The following is a 25057-nucleotide window of genomic DNA, read 5'->3' as shown; positions in this document are numbered from 1 at the left end:
TTCCAAGAGCTGGTGATAATTTAATGGAGCCCTGAAAGGAAAGTGGATGCTCACCAGATGGGTGATGGCTTGGTGAAGGGAATGGCATTCCAGGAAGAGGTAGCAGTATTGACAAAGGCACTGAACCTTCATTTATAAGATTGCTAGCAGTTTTGTAGGGTTGGAGTGTAAGGAGTATAGATGGGGGAGGCAGATAGGAGCAAAGGTTCAAGAGGCAGTCAGGAGTAAGAGCTTACAGACCCTTGTGGGTCAGTTAAAGAGCTTAGGTTTTATTGTGTGATGCCAAATTGGTGTGTTGCCAAATTTTAAGCTTGTACTTTAGTCTCAGTAATTTTGAAAGAGCCTTGTTTCTGGAATGGTATACTGTCCATTTCCCCAGGCTTAATGTTTAATCTTCAAATAGCTCAGTTTTAGGCCTTTCACCTTAGAACTGAAAGCTACTGGACCATGCTTCACAAACTAAGCAAAAATAGGCCAAAGGCCTCAGCCAACTTTTGGCTTGGCATTGTTTCTGAGGCAGGGGTTTTTGCAAATCATGTAAAGAATGGATTTTGTTGCCTTAACCTAATACTGCCTTGAGCCCTTCCTGAATTTACTGGCATCTGACAGCACTTATTAAGGTTGGTGGGTTCTTCTCTTGTTTTAATTTGAGTTACTTTCTGGGAAAAGTCATGGATTTTGGCCAATATGCTAATGATAATGGCATTGCTTTGAAGGTCTGGTTTTGTAGAAAATCATTTCATAGTCAATTATGTCAGCAAATCAACAGCAGCCTCTTGGAGAAGAAAGCAATAGAGGGGAAGAAACTACATATATATTTTAATTATTCAGAACTCAAAGAAGGGCCAGGAATTCATGTTTCAAAAAGAGGAGTCCGTTTAAGCATAAATCACTGAGCTTGCATATAATTTTCCCCGTTACGGACTCAGCTTTGTAATTGATATATTGGGGATGAAAATTCAATGGCCTTGTGTTTAGAATCAGGACATTAAGGCCCTTCTTTGGCCTTGTTCTGCCACTTTTCTGCTTCCAGGGACTTGGTGAGGGTGAGAGACTATAAAATCCAAACCTCTATCTTTAATGAACTCAGTATGTAAATGGGGTTTATTGGCCTATTTGTCTTGGGAGCTCCCTCGCCATTTTCTTTCTTCCCCCTGAATGTGTTCCTGCGGAAGTAGGGCCCTTTTTTAAGGTGGGGGGGTGGGGACACGGAGATCTTAACCATCCAAAGAAAGTCTTCCCAGTGCTCTCCTAAAGAAGAGAGTCCTTAGAATTTTCTTTAGTTTAAATATTCATAACAGTTATAATTAAAAATGCTAATATACAATACAGTGGTGTTCCAGGCATCATTCTAAAAACTCAGCAAATATTAATTTATTTAATCCTCACAATGATCTGGTGAGGTAGCTACTACTCTGCATCATCCCCATTTTTCATGTAGGGAAACTGAGGTACAGAGAGGTAAAGTAACTAGTTAAAGATCTCGTATCTGATACATGATGGGGCTAAGAGTTGAACCTGAGCAATATGGTCCCAGAATTTGCTTTGATCCTCACAGCTTGTTTTTTTTTTAATCTGCAGATTTTATTAAGATATATTCACATACCATTTATTCCATCTGAAGTATACAATCAGTGTCTCACAGTATCATCACTTAGTTATGGAGTCATCATCACACTCAATTTTAGGCCATTTTCGTTGCTCTAAAAAGAAAAATATCAGATAGATACTGTTCTAGTTTGCTAGTTGCCGGAATGCAATATACCAGAAATGGAATGGCTTTTAAAAAGGGGAATTTAATAAGTTGGTAGTTTACAGTTCTAAGGCCGAGAAAATGTCTATATTTTTCAGTTAAAACAAGTCTGTAGAAATGTCCAATCAAAGGTATCCAGGGAAAGTTACCTTGGTTCAAGAAGGCTGATGAAGTTCACGGTTTTCTCTCTCAAGTGAAACAGCACATGGTGAACACAGTCAGAGTTTCTCTCTCATCTGGAAAGGCACATGGCAAACACAGCCCCATCTGCTAGCTTCTCCTGGCTTCCTGTTTCATGAAGCTCCCCGGGAGGCATTTTCCTTCTTCATCTCCAAAGGTCACTGGCTCATGGGCCCTGCTTTTTGTGGCTATGTCTTTCTGCTCTGCTCTCTCTGAATCTCCCTTGTTCTCCAAAATGTTTCCTCTGTTATAGGACTTCAGAAACTAATCAAGACCAACCCGCATGGGTGGAGACACATCTCCCCTAATCCAGCTTAACACCACTCTTGATTAAATCACATCTCCAGGGAGATGATCTAATTACAGATTCAAACATACGGTATTGAATAAGGATTATTCTGCCTTTGCAAAATGAGATTTTGATTAAAACGTGGCTTTTCTAGGGGACATATCCTTTCAAACCAGCACAGATACACAGAAAGAAGACCCATAACACCCCATTTTCCTTATCCCCCTCTATTATTGACTTCTAGTATTGGTGTTGTACACTTGTTACTGTTGATGAAAGAATATTAAGGTATTACTGTTAACTTTAATCCGTAGTTTACAATAGGATTTTTTCCCTATTTTTCTTATATACCACTCGATTATTAACTCTTTGTGCAGGTGTCATACATTTGTAATAGTTGATGAATTTATTTGTATTTCTAGTGTTAATTGGTGACATACATGATTCTAAATGCCCCCTTTCAACCAAATTCATCTGCAATACAGCCCTATTACTTACAATCCCAGTAACAAGCTATGCTTACCTCTATCCATCCCCAAACATTTAAGTTCAATCTCGTTATAAATTCTGTACATATTATGTAACTGCTCCCTCTTCTTTAGGTTCTGTGTACATTTAAGTATCCTATATTCTATGTTTTAAGACTCTGAGTGTACATACTGTTGTTAGTTCATATTAGTGAAATCATATAGTATCTATCCTTTTGTGTCTGACTTATTTAACTCAGCATTGTGTCCTCAAGGTGCATCCAAACGGTCACATACTTCAGTACCTCGTTCCTTCTTACTGCTGCGTAATATTCCATCACGTGGATGCACCACTCATCTGTTGACGGACACTTGGATTGTTACCATCTTTGGGCAACTGTGAGTAATGCCACTATGAATGCCAGTGTGCAAATGTCTGTCTGTATCTCTATTTTCAGATCTTCTGGGTATATACTGAGTTGTGGAATTGCTGGGGTCATAGGGCAGCTCAATATTTAGTTTTCTGAGGAACTGCAAAATTATCTCCATAGCAGTTGTATCATTTTACATTTCCACCAGCAGTGAATAGTGTTCCTCTTTCTCCACAACCTCACCAACATTTGTAGTTTACTGTTCTTTTTAATAGCAGCCATTCTTCTGGGTATGAGATGATATCTCATTGTGGTTTTGATTTGCATTTCCGTAAAAGCTAATGAAGATGAACATATTTTCATGTGCTTTTTCTTTAGCCATTTGTATTTCCTCTTAGAGTATTTTTGTTTTAAAATGTTGTGCTGGTTTGAAAGGATGTATGGACCCTAGAAAAGGCATGTTTTAATCAAAATCCCATTTTATAATGGCAGAATAATCCCTATTCAATACTGTATGTTTGAAACTGTAATCAGATCATCTCCCTGTAGATGTGATGTAATCGAGAGTAGTTGTTAAGTTGGATTAGGTGATGACCTGTCTCTACCCATTTGGGTGGGTCTTGATTAGTTTCTGAAGTCCTATAAAAGAGAAAACATTTTAGAGAATGATGGATTCAGAGAGAGCAGAGAATGCTGTAATACCATGAAGCAGAGAGTCCACGAGCCAGTGACCTTTGGAGATGAAGAAAGAAAATGCCTCCCAGGGAGCTTCATGAAACAGGAAGCCAGGAGAAGAAGCTAGCAGATGATGCCATGTTCGCCATGTGCCCTTCCAGATGAGAGAGTAACCCTGACCGTGTTCACCATGCACCTTTCCAGATGAGAGAGAAACTCTGACTGTGTTCGCCATGTGCCTTCTCACTTGAGAGAGAAACCCTGAACTTCTTTGGCCTTCCTGAACTAAGGTATCTTTCCCTGGATGCCTTTGATTGGATATTTCTATAGACTTGTTTTAATTGAGACATTTTCTTGGCCTTAGAACTGTAAACTAGCAACTTATTAAACTCTCCTTTTTAAAAGCCATTCTGTTTCTGGTATATTGCATTCCAGCAGCTAGCAAACTAGAACAAATATAATTTAACTATTTTATATAATAAAAATTCTCCTCTCTCCCATAACCCAGTAATTCTTATTACTACATTCTGCTTATGTGTAGGAAGTAGGTAGGGGACAAAACATTCTCAGTTAATATCTAATATTTTCTATAACAAGATTTATGGTGACATAAAGCAGTTTTTATTTATCCAATTCTAATGATTGAGTATCTGAGAAGGTTTTGCAGGATAAATGGATGTGAAAGATCATTTTAAAGGCAACTTGGTTAGTGTGGAAAGCTATTTCATTTCAGGAATGGTAGCAAGAGTCCAGCTCTGACTCAAGCAAACCCAAGTTTGAATACAGGCTCCTCCTTCTACTGGTTTTGTGATCATCAGCACGATATTGATCCTCTCAGTATTTCAGTTTCCTCCATTTGTAATGGGAGAAACAGAATTTGTTGGTGAGTGTTATAGTGTGGGTTCTCTTTTCCCTTTTTCCACAGAGGAAATTGCTTGGTAGAAAAATAGGAGAAGGCGTTATATATATCTAAGGAGTTGGTTTACTGGAACAAAAGAGTTGGATAGAAGATATGAGAAGGAGTAAGCAGGGTTATTCAGAGGAAGACATGAGAGATAAAAATTTAACTGGCTCCCAGGGGATGTTTGTTACCAGGTTTAGGAGATGTCATTTTGATGAGTCACATTTTTTGTCCATGATTTTTTTAGGATGTATACTGTGCATTTGGCCTTAAAGTGGTTGGATTTTATATTTTCTTTGTGACTGCTATTGTGCCAGTGCTTGTGTAGCTCTCTTAGGGTGGTGGGGCTTGGCCACTGTTTTAGTTTGTTAATGCTGCTGGAAATGCAATGTACCAGAAATCGGTTAGCTTTTAAAGAGGAACTTATTAAGTTACAGTTTACATTCATTATATAAGTTTACAGTTCTAAGGCCATAAAAATGTTCAAACTAAGGCATCCAGAGAAAGATACCTTGACTCAAGGAAGATCTATTTGGGAAGGCATGTGGCTGGCATCTACTCGTCCTGACTTCTGGTTTCAAACAGCCTCCTCAGAGACATTTTCTTTCTGCATCTCCAGACAGCTCTGTCTGTCAGTTCTGAGATTTTTCCAAAATGTTTCCCTTTTAAAGGACCCCATCAAGGAAATTAAGATCCACCTTGAACAGGTGGAGATACATTTCCATGGAAATCACCTAATCAAAAGGTCCCCCCCACAGTTGGGTGGGTCACATCTCCATGGAAGCAACTTAATCAAAAAGGTTCCACCCTAAACAATAGATAGGTGTGCCTCCATGAGATTGGATTAGGAAAAGGAACGTGGCTTTTCTGGGGTACATAACAGTCTCAGATCAGCACAGCCACCATCCAGTTTTGATTCTTTGACTGCCACTTTGTGAGGCAGGCATGGAACTTGGTGAGTTTTGGCTTTTTTGCCTTTTGGACTTCAACTTCAAAGTTAAAAGGACAACCAGCTTTCTGTGGTCTGATTTGATATCATGTTCTTCCTCCAGTCCCCTTGTGTTTGTCTTTAAAAATGGGGTCAGAGCCATCAGTAAACTGGCACCTCCATTAACAACTAACTTTTCTGCATTTAGTGGAAAAAGGAGGGCTTAGAATAGGATGTCTGTCCTCTGACATGTGGCCAGTGTTCTGGCAGCAACTTGAAGCCATTTTACTGCCATTCAGTTTTACTAATTGGGTTAGGATTAAAAAAAGAAAAATAATTAGAGAAATTGTAGATTTCTAGAAGAATCATGCAGAAAACACAAAATTTCCATTAACCTTCCCTCCCCTCATTATTAACACTTTTTATTATTGTGGTACCTTTGTTATAGTTAATGAAAGAATATTTATTATAATTGTACTAACTGTAGTTCATAGTTTACAATAGGGTTCACTTTTGTGTTGTACAGTTCTAAGTATTTAAAAATTTTTATTCTAGTAACATACATACAACCTAAAATTTCCCCTTTACATTCAAATATACAATTGATTGGTGTCAATGGCATTCATAGTGTTGTGCTACCATTACCAGTATCCATTACCAAGGCTTTTCCATCACCCCAGACACAAATTCTACACCAATTAAGCATTGCTAGGTGTGTTAGGTTTTGCTTGAAGTACATTAACTAGGAGTTATCATTTGATTTTCAAACATCAGATCCCTACATTAGATTCTCAACTTTTTAAGGTCAGAGATAATATATTTTTCAGCCTCATGTTCTAGTATTCTGGCACAGAGAATATTTGCTTGTTTATTGTTAGAATCAGTGACAACAAGCTGGAATGGATTATGCATATTAAAAGATTGTAGGCCATGGTTTGGTGTTCGAAGGAACTGTTGACCCATGACAATAGTCTTAATGATTGCTGCCATTTCCTGAGAGCATACCAAGTACCAAGTACTGTGCTAGGCACTTCAGTTTTATTTCATTTAGTCTTTCCAAGTGTCCTATGAGGTGGAGCTATTGTTGAGGCAACGTGGCTCAGAAAGGTTACCTTGCCCAAGATCTAACAGGTGGTGAGTGACATAATCAGAATTTGAACTTGTCTGACTCCAAAACCCACTGTGTTATGGGGTGCTTCTCATACTTAACTGTGCATATGCATCACCTATGATTTTGTTAAAATGCAGATTCTGATTCAGAAGGTTAGGGCAGGGCCTGCATTTTGGACGATTTCTCAGGTATTGCAGAGGCTGCTGGTCTGAAGACTACACTTTAAATAGCATGTCTTTAGAGTGTCTTTGGCTATGCATTACTATTTTACTCCCAATTTTTCCTTATGTGCTTCCCAGCACCTGGGATTCCCTCTATTTATATAGGAATTACCCTTTTAAAGCTCCTCTGTGTCCATTAATTCTAGTAGTCTGCACACTCCTTGTAGAATTATTTAGAATCATTTGTTTCATTTTATACCTGGGAAAAGAGAATTCATTGAAGGGACATGTCCTAGATAAGTTAATGGTAGACATGGTACAACCCCCAGGTCTCATGACTCCTGATCCAATACAGTGACCTGCACGCCTCACTATCTATCCCATAGGTAGTGAGGATTTATTTTATAGTGATCTGAGAGAAGTGCCTTCATTTCTCCCAAATGGGATGACTTGTTCATTCATTCAACAGATCCTCATTGAGACTTTCTATCTACTGAAAGTATTTTTCAGATGTCCACATTAGGGATGCAGAAGTAGATAAGACCTGCCCAGCCCATGTCCTCACCTGTCAAGATGCAGCCCTGCATTTGTCTGCAGGATGATTTTTTGTCCTTGCTGGAGCTTCTTTTGACATCCCTGGGGCTTTGAGGCAATAGTCAGAATGGTGTTTTCTCACATTCTGTAGTTTCTAGGATTTTTTCCAACCTGGCAGCTGGCTGAAAGGATGGATCAACAAGTCATAGATCCCATGTATGTATTCCTGGATGCTCTCAGCCTCTCCCGGCCTTGAGGTTTCTTTCGTTGATGACATTGGATACTCCAGGGGTGAGTGGGTGAACCTTCGAGTAGAGGAAGGTTTGTTAGGGGTCTTTTTTCTGGTTTGGTATTTGAATTTACATCTGGGTCTCTGAGAATTGACATTTATGTGAACTGTTCCTTTTCTCCATTATGGACTTTTCCTGGGCAGGAAGAGCGGTGGATATTATTTGTTGGCTAAGGAATATATCTACTTCTTCTTTCTTTTTTTTCTCTTTTTCTTTTCTCTCTCTCTTTCCATTTTTCCCACCCTTTTCTCTTCCTTTCCCTTTCCCTTCCCTTTCTTTCTCCCTTCCTCCTATCCATTCATCCATCCAGAGGTTTCTTAGCTTATCCTCTCAATCACCTGTCCTTTACCCACTGCCAATTTAGATTCCTCATCGCTATCCTCTTCCCTCCTTTACCTTCTTAGTGTTTTTTGGCATTATTCTTAATCTAAAACAAGCCAGGCCTTTTGATGGGCACCAGTCATAGATATCTATGAATAAAAGTCACAGCCCTCTAGGAACTTGCATTATAACAGCCTGGTTCAGCATCTGAGAAACATTCAGGGAGTGGTTTTCCTGTTTTCTCCTTTTCTTCCCTCTGATACCACAAAATGTGTTGGTTACCACAGACCTCATTCACTTGCCTATACTCCCCTGTGCACTTTCCCAGGTCCACAGGGATTTCTGCATGAAAGATGTCTTGTGCAGTTGCTGTAAACTCCAAAAGGAGGTTGTGGGTTTCTTTTGAGTAAAAAAAACATAAAGTCATCCAGTATTGGTAGCCTAAAAATCTTTTAAAAACATCTCTCTGTTAAATTGAATGATTGAAAAAGCACTAAGATGGGGGCCAGTACAAGATGACCTTTTGTTTGAAGAGGAAAGTACCTGTCAGGAAGTTTTGTGAGTATCTCTAAACATATGTCCTGTTAAGAGACAATAAAGAACAGTTATTATTGCCTAAACAGCTTTTTCCTTCCCAAACTTTCTCACCATCCTAAAGCATGTGAGATTTCTTTAAAGTGGTATTTAATTCCTTCTGTTGAGAAGACTGAAGTGGACAGGCTTACTCATTGCTTATCTTTTCTTTCCCAATCTTACCAAACCCTTGATTGCAATATAAATAAATAAATAAATCTATGATTTGTGCAGAACTCATGTACATGAGTTTCCAGCCCAGTCCAAAGATCGAAGTTGAAGAGGGTATTAGAATTCATTCCTAGGTCCCTGTGTTTCACCAAATCGATCCTGGAAGAGTGACTCTTTAAGAAATAGGATCCAAGCCAGAGTTGTAGTCATAGAAACAATATTATTGCTATTAGATTATGTAAGGGAAAAGAAGAGAGAGAAAAATGAGAACTAACCCCAAATGATTGGTTTTCACTGTAGTATTTGTAGCATTTACCCCTGTCTTAGAATTGCTGAAATATTTTTGCAAAGAACAGTCTCCTGTTTCCTTATCCCCCTTTCCTTTTTTTCACACTGCATTTGAGCAGCTTGCACATTTGTTGAAGAATCAACCGCGAAGTCTGTGGTTTCCTGTGGCACATTTCTAATAATATTTATACAGACCATTATTTAATGAACCGTATAAATATTTATCATACAGAGCAGTCTTTTGATCAGAAATAGAGGCTAAAATCTGTACAGTTCATGCTGGGGACGTGGAAGGGAGGCTGTTTCTGCCCATTGAAACGTCTTGTAACACTGAGAATTTAGGTACGTCTCAGGACTTGGGGTGCAGCACAGCTTGAATTCTTCTCTATTATTTTTCTTTTCTTTTTTTTTTTTGTCTCCACGGTCCATGTCCTTATTTCTGTCTGCTGACCACCCTCCCCATAACACTATTAGTTATTTTCCTTTTTAGTGTATTCATCTTTGCCTAAAAAGAATGAAGTGAAACCAAAAGTCAGCCTCTTGCCATTCATAATGCAGGTTTTGGGTCAAACTTGATTTAGCTTTGAATCCCAGCTCCTCAACTTTCCTACCTGTGACCCTAAATATTTTTGTCATTGAGCCTCATTTGAAAAATGGGGTTCATTCTGCCTCCCTCACAGACATATTGCAAAGTAAAATGGGATCATGAAATCATTCATGGTTTTCAGAGCAGAGCACAGTAAACTTGTGGATATTATTGTTATTGAAGAAGTTATCAGAGAATTTGGTTTTTAATTTTAGGTTATGGGGAGAACCCTACACTTGCCAAAAGTGACTGAGATTCAGGTCCTGGTGTTGCTTTTTACTGTTTGTTTGACTGGGAAAATTACCCCACTCCATTAAGGCATGAAATGGTGATGTCTCCAACCTGGTTGGATTTTGGTGGGATGAAGTAAACACGCATACAGAAGTGCTTGACTCACAGGAGGAACCTAATTTATTTTTTTTAACAGATTATAAAGTGAATGATGTTTTCCATTTTGCAATTAACTTCATTTTTCAAGGCTAAGAGGTATTGGTTGAACAAGGTTTAGTGTCTAGGACACAGCAGATAGTACTTATGATCTATGAACAAAGGGCACAGAATGGGAATAACAAGGAATCTGTATTACAAGAACTCGTCTGCAGGGTTTTCATAACTCACAAGGTCAAGTTGCAGGGAAGTTTGGACGTCACTGCTTCCCTGCTTTCAGGTTCCAGGTGTAGAAATAATACACAAAGTGATCACTTAAAAGTATAGTAATGGGAAAAATGACCAACCTGAAATATTTAATTAGGATCCATTTCTTAGAAAAACATGAACTTGGGGCATATGTGGACATTGCTGGGAGGGTATGACTCCCTTGATCCCATAGGTTACAGCCTGGTGTTATGGAAGGTTCAACCTCTACAGATGGAGAGCTCAGTTTCAAGTTAGCCAAACTTGGACAGGGTAGGCAGGGAAATCTAGTAGAATCCCTGACTAGCAGGCATTTATGAATAGAGGCATATTAAGGAGACAGCATAGTATTCTTAAGAAAGGTTAGGGACTTCGGAGCCAGAGGGAACAGGATCACTCTCAATTCTATTTACTTGAAAAAGTTATGTTACTGATACAGGACTCATTTTCCTCCTCAGTGAAATGAGGATGCAAATATTAACTATCTTCCAGGGTTGTTGTTATGATTAATAGTGATAATGTAAGCACCAATGCCTAGTACAATATCAGGCTCATAGCAAATACTTGGCAAATGGTATTTTTATAATTTCTTTAGTGATGAGTTTTAAAGGTATCTACTCATTCACTGAGTCACAGTTATTGAGTTCCTACTATATACTAGAGCCTGGGGATATATATAGCTGTGACCCGGCGTCAGGTGGAGTTAACTGTCTAATGGTAAAGCCCCACTCTCCATACAAGGTGGGAGCTTTCGGAGGGCAGTCTCATTCCTATAGGTTCAGAAATTAGAACTGGAGTAATCCCTGGTCAGCTGCAGAGAAGAAATCTGCCTCTTTGTATTTTACTACAAAAGCACCAGGATATCTGGGTGACGAGCGGTAAGATGATGCATTCTTGCAGAGGAAGATGGAGTCAAAAGGGAGGACTCCCAAGCCTGAGGAGCTGGACCTGCCCCATGGGGGAAATCTCTCTTGTCCTTGGGGTTGGTAGGGGTAAATAGAAGCCTGGGTGCTGACTGGCTGTGACACAGTCAGAGTCTTGATTGTGTAAGCCTGAATGTTGGTACCAATTCTTCTTTCCCTATTTGTTTCCTTGTTTCTCCCCTAGGTATTTAGAATAGTCTTGGAGTGTCCCAGCCGAGGGCAGAGAATTGTTGGGTTGCTAAAATTAGTGTTAAGGAGCACACCCCCGTGAATCTTCCCGGAGAAACACGGGAAGCTGAGCAAAGTAAAAAGGTGTGTGTGTGTTTGTGTGTATTGGGGGGACGGGTGGATTGGTAGTAGGAGTGTGAAACAATGTGATCAGTATCCTTCCCCCAAGGAAATTCCTTTTTCTAGAGCTACACTTGGATGCTCTGTACTGGATTTTTAAGGAAAGTCATTCACAGACTTCTCTTTTTCTCTGGAACAGGCATGGTGGGGGTGGGGTGGGGGAAAGCCTGTTCACCAGAGTCTTACATGGGAAGAGACACCTTCTTTTGTGTATTTGAGATTCAGAAACTACACTCCTTACATTGTATATCCTGAAGAGTCAATACTGTTTCTTGCCTTGGGAAGAAGAATTTTTTTTTTTTTTTGTATATTGTAGATATTCTTGGCAAAGGCATTTTTTCAGTGCTAGAACTCTGAGAACTGACATTTGAACAGCAGCAATGACAGCAGCATCAACTGTTGCTGTTCGTTGAAGGTTTACTTTGTAGCGTTATATTCCTGCTTACAGAGGAGAAAATAGAAACTAGAGTGATTGAGCTCCAGTGTGGTTAATAGTCACAGGATCTAATGGAAGAGGGTGGGGAGGGGCTATGGTGCTAGGGTGGGAAAAGAACATATTGAAAAACTCAGATGGGAGGTATGGTTTCCATACAGGAAAGAACCTAAGTAATAGCATTGGAAGAGGTGGAAGTACATTATCCACCTTCTCCTCAGGCTGCTACCTTTCAGAGGCCACAGAAGAATCACCGAAAGACTTAGGCTACTCTTCTGTGCCCTGCCTCATATTTTGGGCATGATCGCAATTAATCCTTACAAGAATCCTCTGAAGTGAATGGGCCCTATTTACATATAAAGAAGCCGGGGAAGCTGTGAGCCAAGGGACTGTGCCTGTTTTGCCAATTGCTATATCCTCAGCTCTCTGTTAAGGTGCCTGGTATCACCAGATTTCTTCAAATCTCAGATGTCATTGGTTGCAAGATGTGCCATTATTTTATACACCACTAAGAAAGAAAAACATGCTGTCAGTTATGAATGGACAGGTGCATTAGACATGGGCAGGCCTGTTTTAGACGTGGCTGGACAGCAGGTAGAGACCAGATCACGCAGGGCCTCAGAGGCTGCACCAAGGGGCTTGGATTGTAACACAGCCAGAAGCCAGTGGTTTTCGGCAGTCCTGAGGTGGAGGGAGAGGCAAGGGTGAGCTTTGCTACAGACAGAGCCTCTCTGCTTTTATGTGTCTTATTTAAATTTTCTTTAAGTAAGAGTTTGAAGCAAAGGTATTGTTGCTGAATGAATGGAGGAATGGATGCTTTGAAAACTGGTCATATGGTCGTATGAAACTCCCAAAGGGATTTAGATGAGAGAAGATGCGAACATACTTTGGCTAAAGCCTGAGAGTGATTCTCTGAATCTCAGGTGAAGGTAGTAAATGTTATCACTAGGACCTCCCTGTTTTCTTCTTCACCTGCCAGTGAGCCTTAAAGCCAAAAGGAGGAAAGCATACAGTTTGGAAAGCCTTGCCATTAAGTCAGAAGCAGTCATGTTTAATGAAGTTGTTTTTCACTGAGATGAATATCCAGGAAGCAGTAACTGAACAACTGCTCACTGGCTTGCTCTAGAATCCCCAAGTGTGACTCTACAAAGGAAACATTATATTTTTGAAGTTTGAAGGACGTAGAATGCTACTCAGGTTGAAATTAAACTTTGGGCATAAGACTGCAACAGCTTACCTGGGGAGAAATGTAGTGTGTTCAATAGCACATTTGTCTTTGGGATTTGTTCTTACTCTTTGAAAGACTGATAGGAAAATGAAAACCTTTATGAGATTTTTGGGTCATGTGGGCTAACCTGGCCAAAGGGAATTTAGAGCAGCAATGGAGGCCAAGAAATTCCATAGTGTATCTCACCAGGGATCTATAAGGAAAACAGTGTAACAGATTCCTGATTCTGTTCCTTGGGGCTCCTTCCCAATTCCCAGTCACTTTATGACATGACTGTAGTATATCTGCCTTTCTCCAAACCTGTTTGTCAGGCTTTAAGAAAGAATGGGATGGAATGGAAAGAGCATGAGATTTGGAGTTGCACAGATCTGGGTCTTTAGGTCCACGCTGCCCCCTGAGTGGTACTTGCGTATTTACTGTTTATGTGTGTGGGCCTTCCCATTAAGCAAAAAGTTACTTGTCTCTTATCATTTCACTTTGAGTAGAGAGTTAATTGTACCCACTTTCCAGAGTAATTGTGGGAAATAGAGGAATGTATATGCCTTTTATAGTACTGGTTGCATAATAGGGGCTCGATAGGTATTTGTTGATTGAATGAATGAGTGGGAAGATGAGGTTCTTTTTTAGTACTATGGCCACTGTCCTTGTTGATTCAGACTCACTGAGAATAAATTCACATCCATTGCCTCCAGCTTCTAAGTTCTCTGACAACCCTGCATTTGCCCTTACAGCATGCATCACAACTTGCTTAAGTAATCATTAATTACATGCTTCATGCCTGATTCCTTTCTGAGAATGTGAACTTCATATCTCAGAACATGTTGGTCTTGTCCACTCATAACCTCACTCAGTGCCTCTGAACACAGTTAGCACTAAAAAATTTGGCTAGATGAACAAATCGACTGCCAGTTAATTAGCTGCACCCATTTCATTTCCACTTTCAAGATATTTTGTAAGTGTCTTTGCAGACCTACTGTGTCTCACATTGCTCTTGTACTTGATCACCACAGGTTGAAGGACCACAATGTCTGGTGGAGAACAGGAACCAGGGAGCCACTACTATGTTGGTGTGGATGTTGGAACAGGCAGTGTCCGTGCAGCTCTAGTGGACCAGAAGGGGACCCTTTTGGCTTTTGCAGACCAGACAATTAAAAAGTGGGAGCCTGAGTTCAACCACCATGAGCAATCCTCTGAGGACATCTGGGCCGCATGCTGTGTTGTCACAAAGGTATGGGCAAGGTGCAACCTCTCCTTGAGCATGATCCCTTGCACCTATCTGCCAAGTAATTATCGTGTGTCCACCTCATGCCAGAGACTACTTTAGGATAACTTTAGGTGCAGAGGTGAGCAAGATACAGGTTTAACTTTCAGGAGGTCATAGTCAAGTTGAACAGATGAATAGACAACTAAAATATGATTGATAAGTGCTTGGAGAGAAAAAACTGTGGCTGGAACCGAGGCTAAAGCTAATTCCACTAATAATCATGACTAACATCTGAGCTGTTATGTGCCAAATGCTGTGTAAAATATATCAGCATGCATAACAGAATTGAATCCTCACAATGGCCATATAAATGTATGTGGTAGTTAGATTCAGGTGTCAACTTGGCCAGTTGAAGGTGCCTAGTTCTATTACTGTGGACTTGAGCCAACAGTATGTGAACCTCATCTATTGCTGATTACATCTGCAGTCAGCAAGGAGGCATGCCTCCTCCAATGAATGACCTTTGATTTAATTGGCTAGTGCTTAAATGAGAGCGCTCAACATAGCACAGCCCTCAACGTAGTACAGCCCAAGCAGCTCAGCATACCTCATCTCAGTACTCGCAGCTCAGCCCAGGCCTTTGGAAATGCTGAAAGAAATCACCCCGGGGAAAGTTGTTGGAACCCAGAGGCCTGGAGAGAGGACCAGCAGAAATTGCCCTGTGCCTTCCCATGTAAGAAAGAACTTCAGTCGAAAATTGCTGCCTTTCCTCTGGAGAACTATACGTTAACTAAATAAATCCCTTTTTATTGAAAGCCAGTCCATCGCTGGTGTGTTGCATTCAGGCAGCTAGCAAACTAGAACAATGTAGTACTATTTCATCAAGGAAGAAACAGGCACAAAAAGGTAAGGTACCTTACCCAACTTCATATAGTTAATAAGTAGGAGAGGCAGGACTGGAACCTAACTAAGCTCTCTGACCCCAAAGCTCCGCTTTTAAATCTCTGGACTGTCCTCCCAAGTGAACAGGTGAGGCAAACAGCAGAGAGAACAGCGTGTGCAAAGGCATGGCGGTATGAGAACGTGGTGGTGTGTTCTGAGAAAGTAAGGAAACTGGTTAAAGCTAGAATATCTCTGTGTCATGTAGATGCTGATATTTATTAGCTTTGGATTCAGCCTTCTGGTTTTGGAAAGGAAGGAATGTTGGACAATACTTGTTCATTTTTAAAGTTTCATTTGATTGTTTGGTTTAAAAAATCCAGGTGATCAGTAACGAAAGAGATGCTTTTGTCCTTTTTTTACAGAGGAAAATGAAGTCCTGGTTTTCCTCTTCTCCCTGTTCCTAGTTTAGTTCCTGAAATATTCATGAGGTGCTTGGTAATTTGCAGATGGACAATTCACCATTCTGTCCTTATTGATCGATCAGTCTGTTCAAACTTTAATGAGCTCTGGGCTGCTGTTAGTGCCCCCAGAAAAGAAGGCAGAGAGAGGGGGTGGGGTTGGCGGCAACTGGAGCATTATACAGGAATAAAAGAAGAGGTACATCTCTGCTGGTTGTTTAATATTTTTCCTCCCTCCCCTCATGCCCCCACTTTGGTGAGAATCTTCTACTCTTTGCCCTTGGGTCTCCTTTGTTCTTCTAACCCATAGCCTTTCTTGCCATTAAGGAAATTGTCAAGAAGAAAATATAATCCCCTGATGAAAAGCTACTTTCAAAAAGGTCTCCTCTAAGTACAGCTCGGTTTAATGGTAGATTTTTAATCGTCTCCCAGTAACCACCAACTTGTCATTTGTTTGAGCTCCGTTAGCAGCACTAAGTGCTGTGGGCATTTGTCCTTAGTGATGATGTCTCCTAGTGCAAACCTGAGTAAAGCTGTTAGGTCTTAGACCCTTCCCCTCAGATCGAGTATAAATATGTGGCTGTGTGCTAGAAGCCACAGGATGAGCATGGCACATCCACTCAGAATATCAGTGCTGGTGTGAGTTTCAGGGTGAAGTGTTCTCATATTGGAGAGGTAACATACTGAAGTGGATAAAAACATGGATTCTGGAGCCAGACTGCCTGGACTGACATCCCAGTTCCAACATTTATTAGCTTGCCATCTTGGGCAAGTTATTTAGTGGTTCTTCTCTCAATTTCCTCAGCCATAAAATGGGAATGTTAATAGTACCTACCTCCAGAGGATTAAATGCATTGAGGCATGAAAAATGCTGTAACAGTGCCTGGAAGTGAGTAAGCGCTGTTTCCTATAGTGATGTCGATGATACCAAAATGAGTAGGTTATGAAGGAGAATGAAGTCCTAGGATGAGGTATTGAAAAGTCAGAGAGCTTTTGCAATTGAGAAGGTACCTCTTGGGAATTATTCATGCACTCCCTGTCTGGTCAGGTTTCTTTCTGTGTTAAGATTCTGAGAGGCACTGGTCTAGGGCAGAGGGTGACATAAAATATAGCCTAGCCTGTCTTTTTCTTTCTTGTGGACTTCAGGAAGGTAAGAGCCTGAGAGCAGTTGTACTATTTCCTGTTTCTAAGTTCACATTTCCCGAATGATTTTTCCCGTTCATCAAGTTGTTGATGATGTTGATGATGATGATAAGATGATGGCTGCTGATGTTTATTGGGCACTAATTATGTTCCAGGTACATTGCTAGGCATGTTATAACCTTCCCTTAATTTTAACCTCCTGACAACCCTTTAAGGTAGTTTTAATTATTCTCTCCATTTTAGAGATAAAAAAATGAAGTTTGAAGAGATTAAATGATGAGCTGAAGTCACATGACTAAGAGGATGGGTTGGGATGCTGCTGCTGCTACCCTCATGCTCTGCTCCTTGCTCCCCTTGCCAGCCTCATCTTCCTCCACATGTCCCCATGCTGTAAAAGTGTTTTAAGGTACTTTATACGTTTCCAGAACCATGAACTTACTCTCATTGCTGTGCTCACCATATTGAATTATAAGTGACTTTGCCTAGCAGCTGTCTGTCTTCCAGGAACATGCACAGCCAGTGTGCAGTAGTCATATCTTACTTTTCTTTGTTTCCCTAGAGTACCTTGCCTGTAATATGCTCAATTAGTGTTTGTTGAATTCATGAATAAATGAAATGTATGCTATTTTTATTGTCTGGTATGCTCTCCTCTCACCTTCTTCACCTGTTCAATTCCTGTACACCTTATAAGGCTTGCTTATGCATTCCTTCCTTTTGGACTCCTTTCTCTATGACCTCTGATAATGCCTGCCCTCCCTTGCCAACCCAGAGGAAGGAGAAGATGAAGACCCTCTCTCTACTGTCCCATAGTCCACTGTCTTACCTAATCATCATCTAGCCCTTACCAGAGTATATTTCAATTGTTTTCTTGTTTGACTCCTTTTGAGCCATTTGCTGAGCTCATGGAAAGATTCATACCTGTATCCCTAACATCTGATAGACCGCTAGCCACAGATTAGGTGCTTTAAAATTGTTACTGAACTAATGTTACTAGGAATTGAAAACAAACAAACAAACAAGAAACACTATGGCTCCCCTCATCTTTTTAAAGTATTACAATGACTCTGTGAGGTAGGAAGGCCAACTGCCATTTTATTTGAACACAATGAAATTGAGGCTCTGAAACTGAATAGGTATTAGAGACAGGACTAGAGCCCCAGTGTGATGACTCTAATCCTCTTCTCTTTTCTACTCCCCACTACCACATATGAAGCCAGTGAAGCACCATTTTGTTCTAAGTTGGATGGTACTAGCTGTATGAGTGATGGTTGTGGGGGAAGAAGAGAGAGTAGCCTAGGTGAGATTGAGCAATAATGTTAACCTGTGACTTTCATAGATTCTTTATGATTTTGAGCACATTCCTATCCATTTGCTCCTCATTGCAAATTAGGCACAGAAGGTGATATTATTCCCCATTTTATAGTTGAAAGAATATGAGCCCAGAGAATTTCTTTCCCATGGTCACTCAGATAGCATGGCATAAGCCTGAACAAAGATATGCAAATCTATGCATTCTTTCCCCTCCCACCCCACATACCTTGATTTTTATCCAGATTATTATAAGAGCTTTATTGCTGACCCCCTCATATTTGGTCTTCCCCTCTCTAATCCATTCTCCTTTTTGCAGCTTGTTGTGACTTTTTTTTTTTCTTTTTTCTGTAATGCAGATCTGATCATGTCACTCTTTTTTATTACACCCCTTCACACTACTGTTTACTGGAACTCAGAAACCTTAACTTGGCCTTCTGGACCCTGCGTGGTCTGGTCCCAGCCTGCTTTTCTGGCTCTTCTCATGGTGACTTCTTCCAGCTCTTTGCATTCCATCCTCTCTCCTGCTGTCATGTCATCAAACATAATTCTCTCTCTAGTCTCAGGACTTTTGTAGCTATTGTTCCTTCTGCCTATGCACTATTCCTGTCCTTTGCTAACGTATTTAACTACTGTTCATTCTTTAGATCTGCAGTTATCCTGTATAATAGGTACTAGCCACATGGGGCTATTAAAAGTAAATACAATTGAATAAAATTAAAATACAATTCCTCAGTTACACTAGCCACATTTCAAGTGCTTAGTGGCCACATGTGACTAGTGGCTACTGAATTGTACAGTGTAGATACAGGACATTTTCAGTGCAGGACGTTCTACTGAATAGTGCTGCTATAGATCTTAGTTCCTTGAAGTTAGATCTCTGAGACAGAAGCCTTTTCTTTCCCATTAGTAAGTCATAGTTCCCTTTTGAATGTTTTCATAGTACCTTGCATTTTTCTTTATGGAACTTCATACCGTTTGTAGTGATGTGCTTATTTTTTTCATTAATGTCTTTCTTACTAGATTTTGTTTCAGGTGGGCAGAAACTATGTTTCCTCACCCAGGGGCCTACCAAATTGTGGGTAAGGAAGTATAAAAAGAAAGAATGATTAAAATAAATTAGGACCTCCCTACTCATAACTATTGGAGAATGCTTGAGGAAGGATGTTGGGCTGAAAGTGACTCTTGAGAATTCTGAGAGGACACTCAAAACTGGAGGAACATCATAGTGCTGAGGTTGGACCATTAAAGAGCCACGTCTGTTTGGAGCAGATAGTATCCAATGGGAGGAAGGAAAAGGAATGGGAATTGATTGTCAGGGCATACCTGGGAGAGCCAGCTCTGAGGTCAGTAGGGAGCTTTCTAGAAACAGTGTAAGTTTGAGGTTATCTGGCAACAGATTTAGGATGACTTGGAAGGAACAGAAACTAAACTCAACAGTGCCAGTTAGGAGGCAGTTTTATTCTTCAAATGAAGTTCTTTGAACTATAAACTCTAGGAGACCTGAGACCATGTCTGTTTGACATGATATGTGTTCTCTGTGCCTGGCATATATAGGTACTTCATAAATACATCTTTAAAAATGAATGGATGGATTAGAATGTTGGCAGGAGGAATAAGTAGGGACAAGATTTGGGGAGGAAGAACTAGCAAGACTAGTTGACAGGAAAGAGAAAGGAAGTAGAGGTGATTTCACAGTCTGAGCTCTTAGAAGAATGATGGTGTCACTGACATAATGGGAGTGTTTGGCCTCCATTTCCCTGCCTCATCATCATGGGACACCACCACATCTAAGCTAGGAGGCTGTGCGGTAATGGTCCAGGACTGGATTTATTCATTTTACCAGTCAGTAGTGTAGGTTTTGCAAAATGACTGCCTACGAAGGCCTTGTAAGGAGCACCTACCACTTTCGTTCATTTCTTGTACACTGTGTGCCTTCTTGCTGTAACTAGAACATTCCAGGCATACTCCCACATTGGGCTTCTTCAATGGCTATTTCCTCTGCCTGGAATACTCTTCATCCAGATTCTCATGTCTTTCAAGCTTTAACTCAACCCTCACCTTCTCAAAGAAGCCTACTCTGTCTGCCCTATTTAAAATTTCAGTTATCTCCCCCTTCTCTAGCACTAATTCCCCCTGACTTATCACTTTCAAGTGTACCATACACATAGAAATTTTTATTATTATTAATTAAAAAAAATTAACAAAACATTTAGAAATCATTCCATTCTACATGTACAATCAGTAATTCTTAATATCATCACATAGTTGCATATTCATCATTTCTTAGTACATTTGCATTGATTTAGAAAAAGAAATAAAAAGACAGCAGAATAAGAATTAAAACAATAATAGAGAGAAAAAAAAAACCTATACCACACATGCAGCTTCATTCAATGTTTTAACATAATTGCATTACAATTAGGTAGTATTGTGCTGTCCATTTCTGAGTTTTTATATCCAGTACTGTTGCACAGTTTGTATCCCTTCAGCTCCAATTACCCCTTCTCTCTTTTTTTTTTAATTAACGAAAAAAAGAAATTAACCCAACATTTAGAAATCATACCATTCTACATATGCAATCAGTAATTCTTAACATCATCACATAGATGCATGATCGTCGTTTCTTAGTACATTTGCATCGGTTTAGAAGAACTAGCAACACAACCGAAAAAGATATAGAATGTTAATATAGAGAAAAAAATAAAAGTAATAATAGTAAAAACAAAACAAAACAAAACAAAAACCTATAGCTCAGATGCAGCTTCATTCAGTGTTTTAACATGATTACTTTACAATTAGGTATTATTGTGCTGTCTATTTTTGAGTTTTTGTATCTAGTCCTGTTGCACAGTCTGTTTCCCTTCAGCTCCAATTGTCCATTATCTTACCCTGTTTCTACCTCCTGCTGGACTCTGTTACCAATGACATATTCAAAATTTATTCTCGAATGTCCGTTCACATCAGTGGGACCATATAGTATTTGTCCTTTAGTTTTTGGCTAGACTCACTCAGCATAATGTTCTCTAGGTCCATCCATGTTATTACATGCTTCATAAGTTTATCCTGTCTTAAAGCTGCATAATATTCCATCGTATGTATATACCACAGTTTGTTTAGCCACTCTTCTGTTGATGGAGATTTCGGCTGTTTCCATCTCTTTGCAATTGTAAATAACGCTGCTATAAACATTGGTGTGCAAATGTCCGTTTGTGTCTTTGCCCTTAAGTCCTTTGAGTAGATACCCAGCAATGGTATTGCTGGGTCGTATGGCAATTCTATATTCAGCTTTTTGAGGAACCGCCAAACTGCCTTCCACAGTGGTTGTACCATTTGACATTCCCACCAACAGTGGATAAGTGTGCCTCTTTCTCCGCATCCTCTCCAGCACTTGTCATTTTCTGTTTTGCTGATAATGGCCATTCTGGTGGGTGTGAGATGATATCTCATTGTGGTTTTGATTTGCATTTGTCTAATGGCCAGGGACATTGAGCATCTCTTCATGTGCCTTTTGGCCATTTGTATTTCCTCTTCTGATAGGTGTCTGTTCAAGTCTTTTTCCCATTTTGTAATTGGGTTGGCTGTCTTTTTGTTGTTGAGTTGAACAATCTCTTTATAAATTCTGGATACTAGACCTTTATCTGATATGTCATTTCCAAATATTGTCTCCCATTGTGTAGGCTGTCTTTCTACTTTCTTGATGAAGTTCTTTGATGCACAAAAGTGTTTAATTTTGAGGAGCTCCCATTTATTTATTTCCTTCTTCAGTGTTCTTGCTTTAGGTTTAAGGTCCATAAAACCGCCTCCAGTTGTAAGATCCATAAGATATCTCCCAACATTTTCCTCTGTTTTATGGTCTTAGACCTAATGTTTAGATCTTTGATCCATTTTGAGTTAACTTTTGTATAGGGTGTGAGAGATGGGTGTTCTTTCATTCTTTTGCATATGGATATCCAGTTCTCTAGGCACCATTTATTGAAGAGACTGCTCTGTCCCAGGTGAGTTGGCTTGACTGCCTTATCAAAGATCAAATGTCCATAGATGAGAGGGTCTATATCTGAGCACTCTATTCGATTCCATTGGTCGATATATCTATCTTTATGCCAATACCATGCTGTTTTGACCACTGTGGCTTCATAATATGCCTTAAAGTCAGGCAGTGCAAGACCTCCAGCTTCGTTTTTTTTCCTCAAGATGTTTTTAGCAATTCGGGGCACCCTGCCCTTCGAGATAAATTTGCTTATTGGTTTTTCTATTTCTGAAAAATAAGTTGTTGGGATTTTGATTGGTATTGCATTGAATCTGTAAATCAATTTAGGTAGGATTGATATCTTAACTATATTTAGTCTTCCAATCCATGAACACGGTATGCCCTTCCATCTATTTAGGTCTTCTGTGATTTCTTTTAACAGTTTTTTGTAGTTTTCTTCATATAGGTTTTTTGTCTGTTTAGTTAAATTTATTCCTAGGTATTTTATTCTTTTAGTTGCAATTGTAAATAGGATTCGTTTCTTGATTTCCCCCTCAGCTTGTTCATTACTAGTGTATAGAAATGCTACAGATTTTTGAATGTTGATCTTGTAACCTGCTACTTTGCTGTACTCCTTTATTAGCTCTAGTAGTTTTGTTGTGGATTTTTCCGGGTTTTCGACGTATAGTATCATATCGTCTGCAAACAGTGATAGTTTTACTTCTTCCTTTCCAATTTTGATGCCTTGTATTTCTTTTTCTTGTCTAATTGCTCTGGCTAGAACCTCCAACACAATGTTGAATAATAGTGGTGATAGTGGACATCCTTGTCTTGTTCCTGATCTTAGGGGGAAAGTTTTCAATTTTTCCCCATTGAGGATGATATTAGCTGTGGGTTTTTCATATATTCCCTGTATCATTTTAAGGAAGTTCCCTTGTATTCCTATCTTTTGAAGTGTTTTCAACAGGAAAGGATGTTGAATCTTGTCAGATGCCTTCTCTGCATCAATTGAGGTGATCATGTGATTTTTCTGCTTTGATTTGTTGATATGGTGTATTACATTAATTGATTTTCTTATGTCGAACCATCCTTGCATACCTGGGATGAATCCTACTTGGTCATGATGTATAATTCTTTTACATTGTGTTGTTGAATACGATTTGCTAGAATTTTATTGAGGATTTTTGCATCTATATTCATTAGAGAGATTGGTCTGTAGTTTTCTTTTTTTGTAATATCTTTGCCTGGTTTTGGTATGAGGGTGATGTTGGCTTCATAGAATGAATTAGGTAGTTTTCCCTCCACTTCGATTTTTTTGAAGAGTTTGAGGAGAGTTGGTACTAATTCTTTCTGGAATGTTTGGTAGAATTCACATGTGAAGCCATCTGGTCCTGGACTTTTCTTTTTAGGAAGCTTTTGAATGACTAATTCAATTTCTTTACTTGTGATTGGTTTGTTGAGGTCATCTATTTCTTCTTGAGTCAAAGTTGGTTGTTCATGTCTTTCCAGGAACCCGTCCATTTCATCTAAATTGTTGTATTTATTAGTGTAAAGTTGTTCATAGTATCCTGTTATTACCTCCTTTATTTCTGTGAGGTCAGTAGTTATGTCTCCTCTTCCATTTCTGATCTTATTTATTTGCATCCTCTCTCTTCTTCTTTTTGTCAATCTTGATAAGGGCCCATGAATCTTTTTGATTTTCTCATAGAACCAACTTCTGGTCTTATTGATTTTCTCTATTGTTTTCATGTTTTCAATTTCATTTATTTCTGCTCTGATCTTTGTTATTTCTTTCCTTTTGCTTGCTTTGGGATTAGTTTGCTGTTCTTTCTCCAGTTCTTCCAAGTGAACATTTAATTCCTGCATTTTTGCCTTTTCTTCTTTTCTGATAAAGGCATTTAGGGCAATAAATTTCCCTCTTAGCACTGCCTTTGCTGCATCCCATAAGTTTTGATATGTTGTGTTTTCATCTTCATTTGTCTCGAGGTATTTGCTAATTTCTCTAGCAATTTCTTCTTTAACCCACTCGTTGTTTAGGAGTGTGTTGTTGAGCCTCCACGTATTTGTGAATTTTCTGGCACTCCGCCTATTATTGATTTCCAACTTCATTCCTTTATGATCCGAGAAAGTGTTGTGTATGATTTCAATCTTTTTAAATTTGTTAAGACTTACTTTGTGACCCAGCATATGGTCTGTCTTTGAGAATGATCCATGAGCACTTGAGAAAAAGGTGTATCCTGCTGTTGTGGGATGTAATGTCCTATAAATGTCTGTTAAGTCTAGCTCCTTTATAGTAATATTCAGATTCTCTATTTCTTTATTGATCCTCTGTCTAGATGTTCTGTCCATTGATGAGAGTGGGGAATTGAAGTCTCCAACTATTATGGTATTTGTGTCTATTTCCCTTTTCACTGTTTGCAGTGTATTCCTCACGTATTTTGGGGCATTCTGGTTCGGTGTGTAAATATTTATGATTGTTATGTCTTCTTGTTTAATTGTTCCTTTTATTAGTATATAGTGTCCTTCTTTGTCTCTTTTAACTGTTTTACATTTGAAGTCTAACTTGTTGGATATTAGTATAGCCACTCCTGCTATTTTCTGGTTGTTATTTGCATGAAATATGTTTTCCCAACCTTTCAGTTTCAACCTATGTTTATCTTTGGGTCTAAGATGTGTTCCCTGTAGACAGCATATAGAAGGATCCTATTTTTTAATCCATTCTGCCAATCTATGTCTTTTGATTGGGAAATTCAGTCCATTAACATTAAGTGTTATTACTGTTTGGATAATATTTTCCTCTACCATTTTGCCTTTTGTATTATATATATCATATCTGACTTTCCTTCTTTCTGCACTCTTCTCCATACCTTTCTCTTCTGACTCTAGTGCTCCCTTTAGTATTTCTTGCAGAGCTGGTCTCTTGGTCAC

General features: G+C 39.4%; 1 protein-coding gene across 16 annotated transcripts in view; it reads left to right on the top strand.

Annotated features, from left to right (window-relative positions):
• The window catches only part of FGGY (FGGY carbohydrate kinase domain containing), a 515661-nt gene that overhangs the window by 18552 nt on the left and 472052 nt on the right, over positions 1 to 25057 (top strand). For 10 of the 16 annotated variants that reach the window (XM_077149482.1, XM_077149492.1, XM_077149484.1 and 7 more), the window contains one exon: positions 14175 to 14392. The exons of 2 other annotated variants lie outside the window; for them this stretch is intronic. In XM_077149482.1, coding sequence (XP_077005597.1) covers positions 14189 to 14392 — 204 coding nt within the window. In that variant the 5' untranslated portion in view covers positions 14175 to 14188. Of the gene's footprint in view, positions 1 to 2975; positions 3089 to 14174; positions 14393 to 17098; positions 17258 to 25057 lie in introns of those variants that run through there. 4 more of the 16 variants (XM_077149478.1, XM_077149490.1, XM_077149487.1 and 1 more) reach the window with 4 other exon arrangements.

Source organism: Tamandua tetradactyla, chromosome 2 (genome assembly GCF_023851605.1).
Source record: "Tamandua tetradactyla isolate mTamTet1 chromosome 2, mTamTet1.pri, whole genome shotgun sequence".
Taxonomy (NCBI): Eukaryota; Metazoa; Chordata; class Mammalia; order Pilosa; family Myrmecophagidae; genus Tamandua; species Tamandua tetradactyla.
This window is presented reverse-complemented; position numbering and strand designations above follow the sequence as displayed.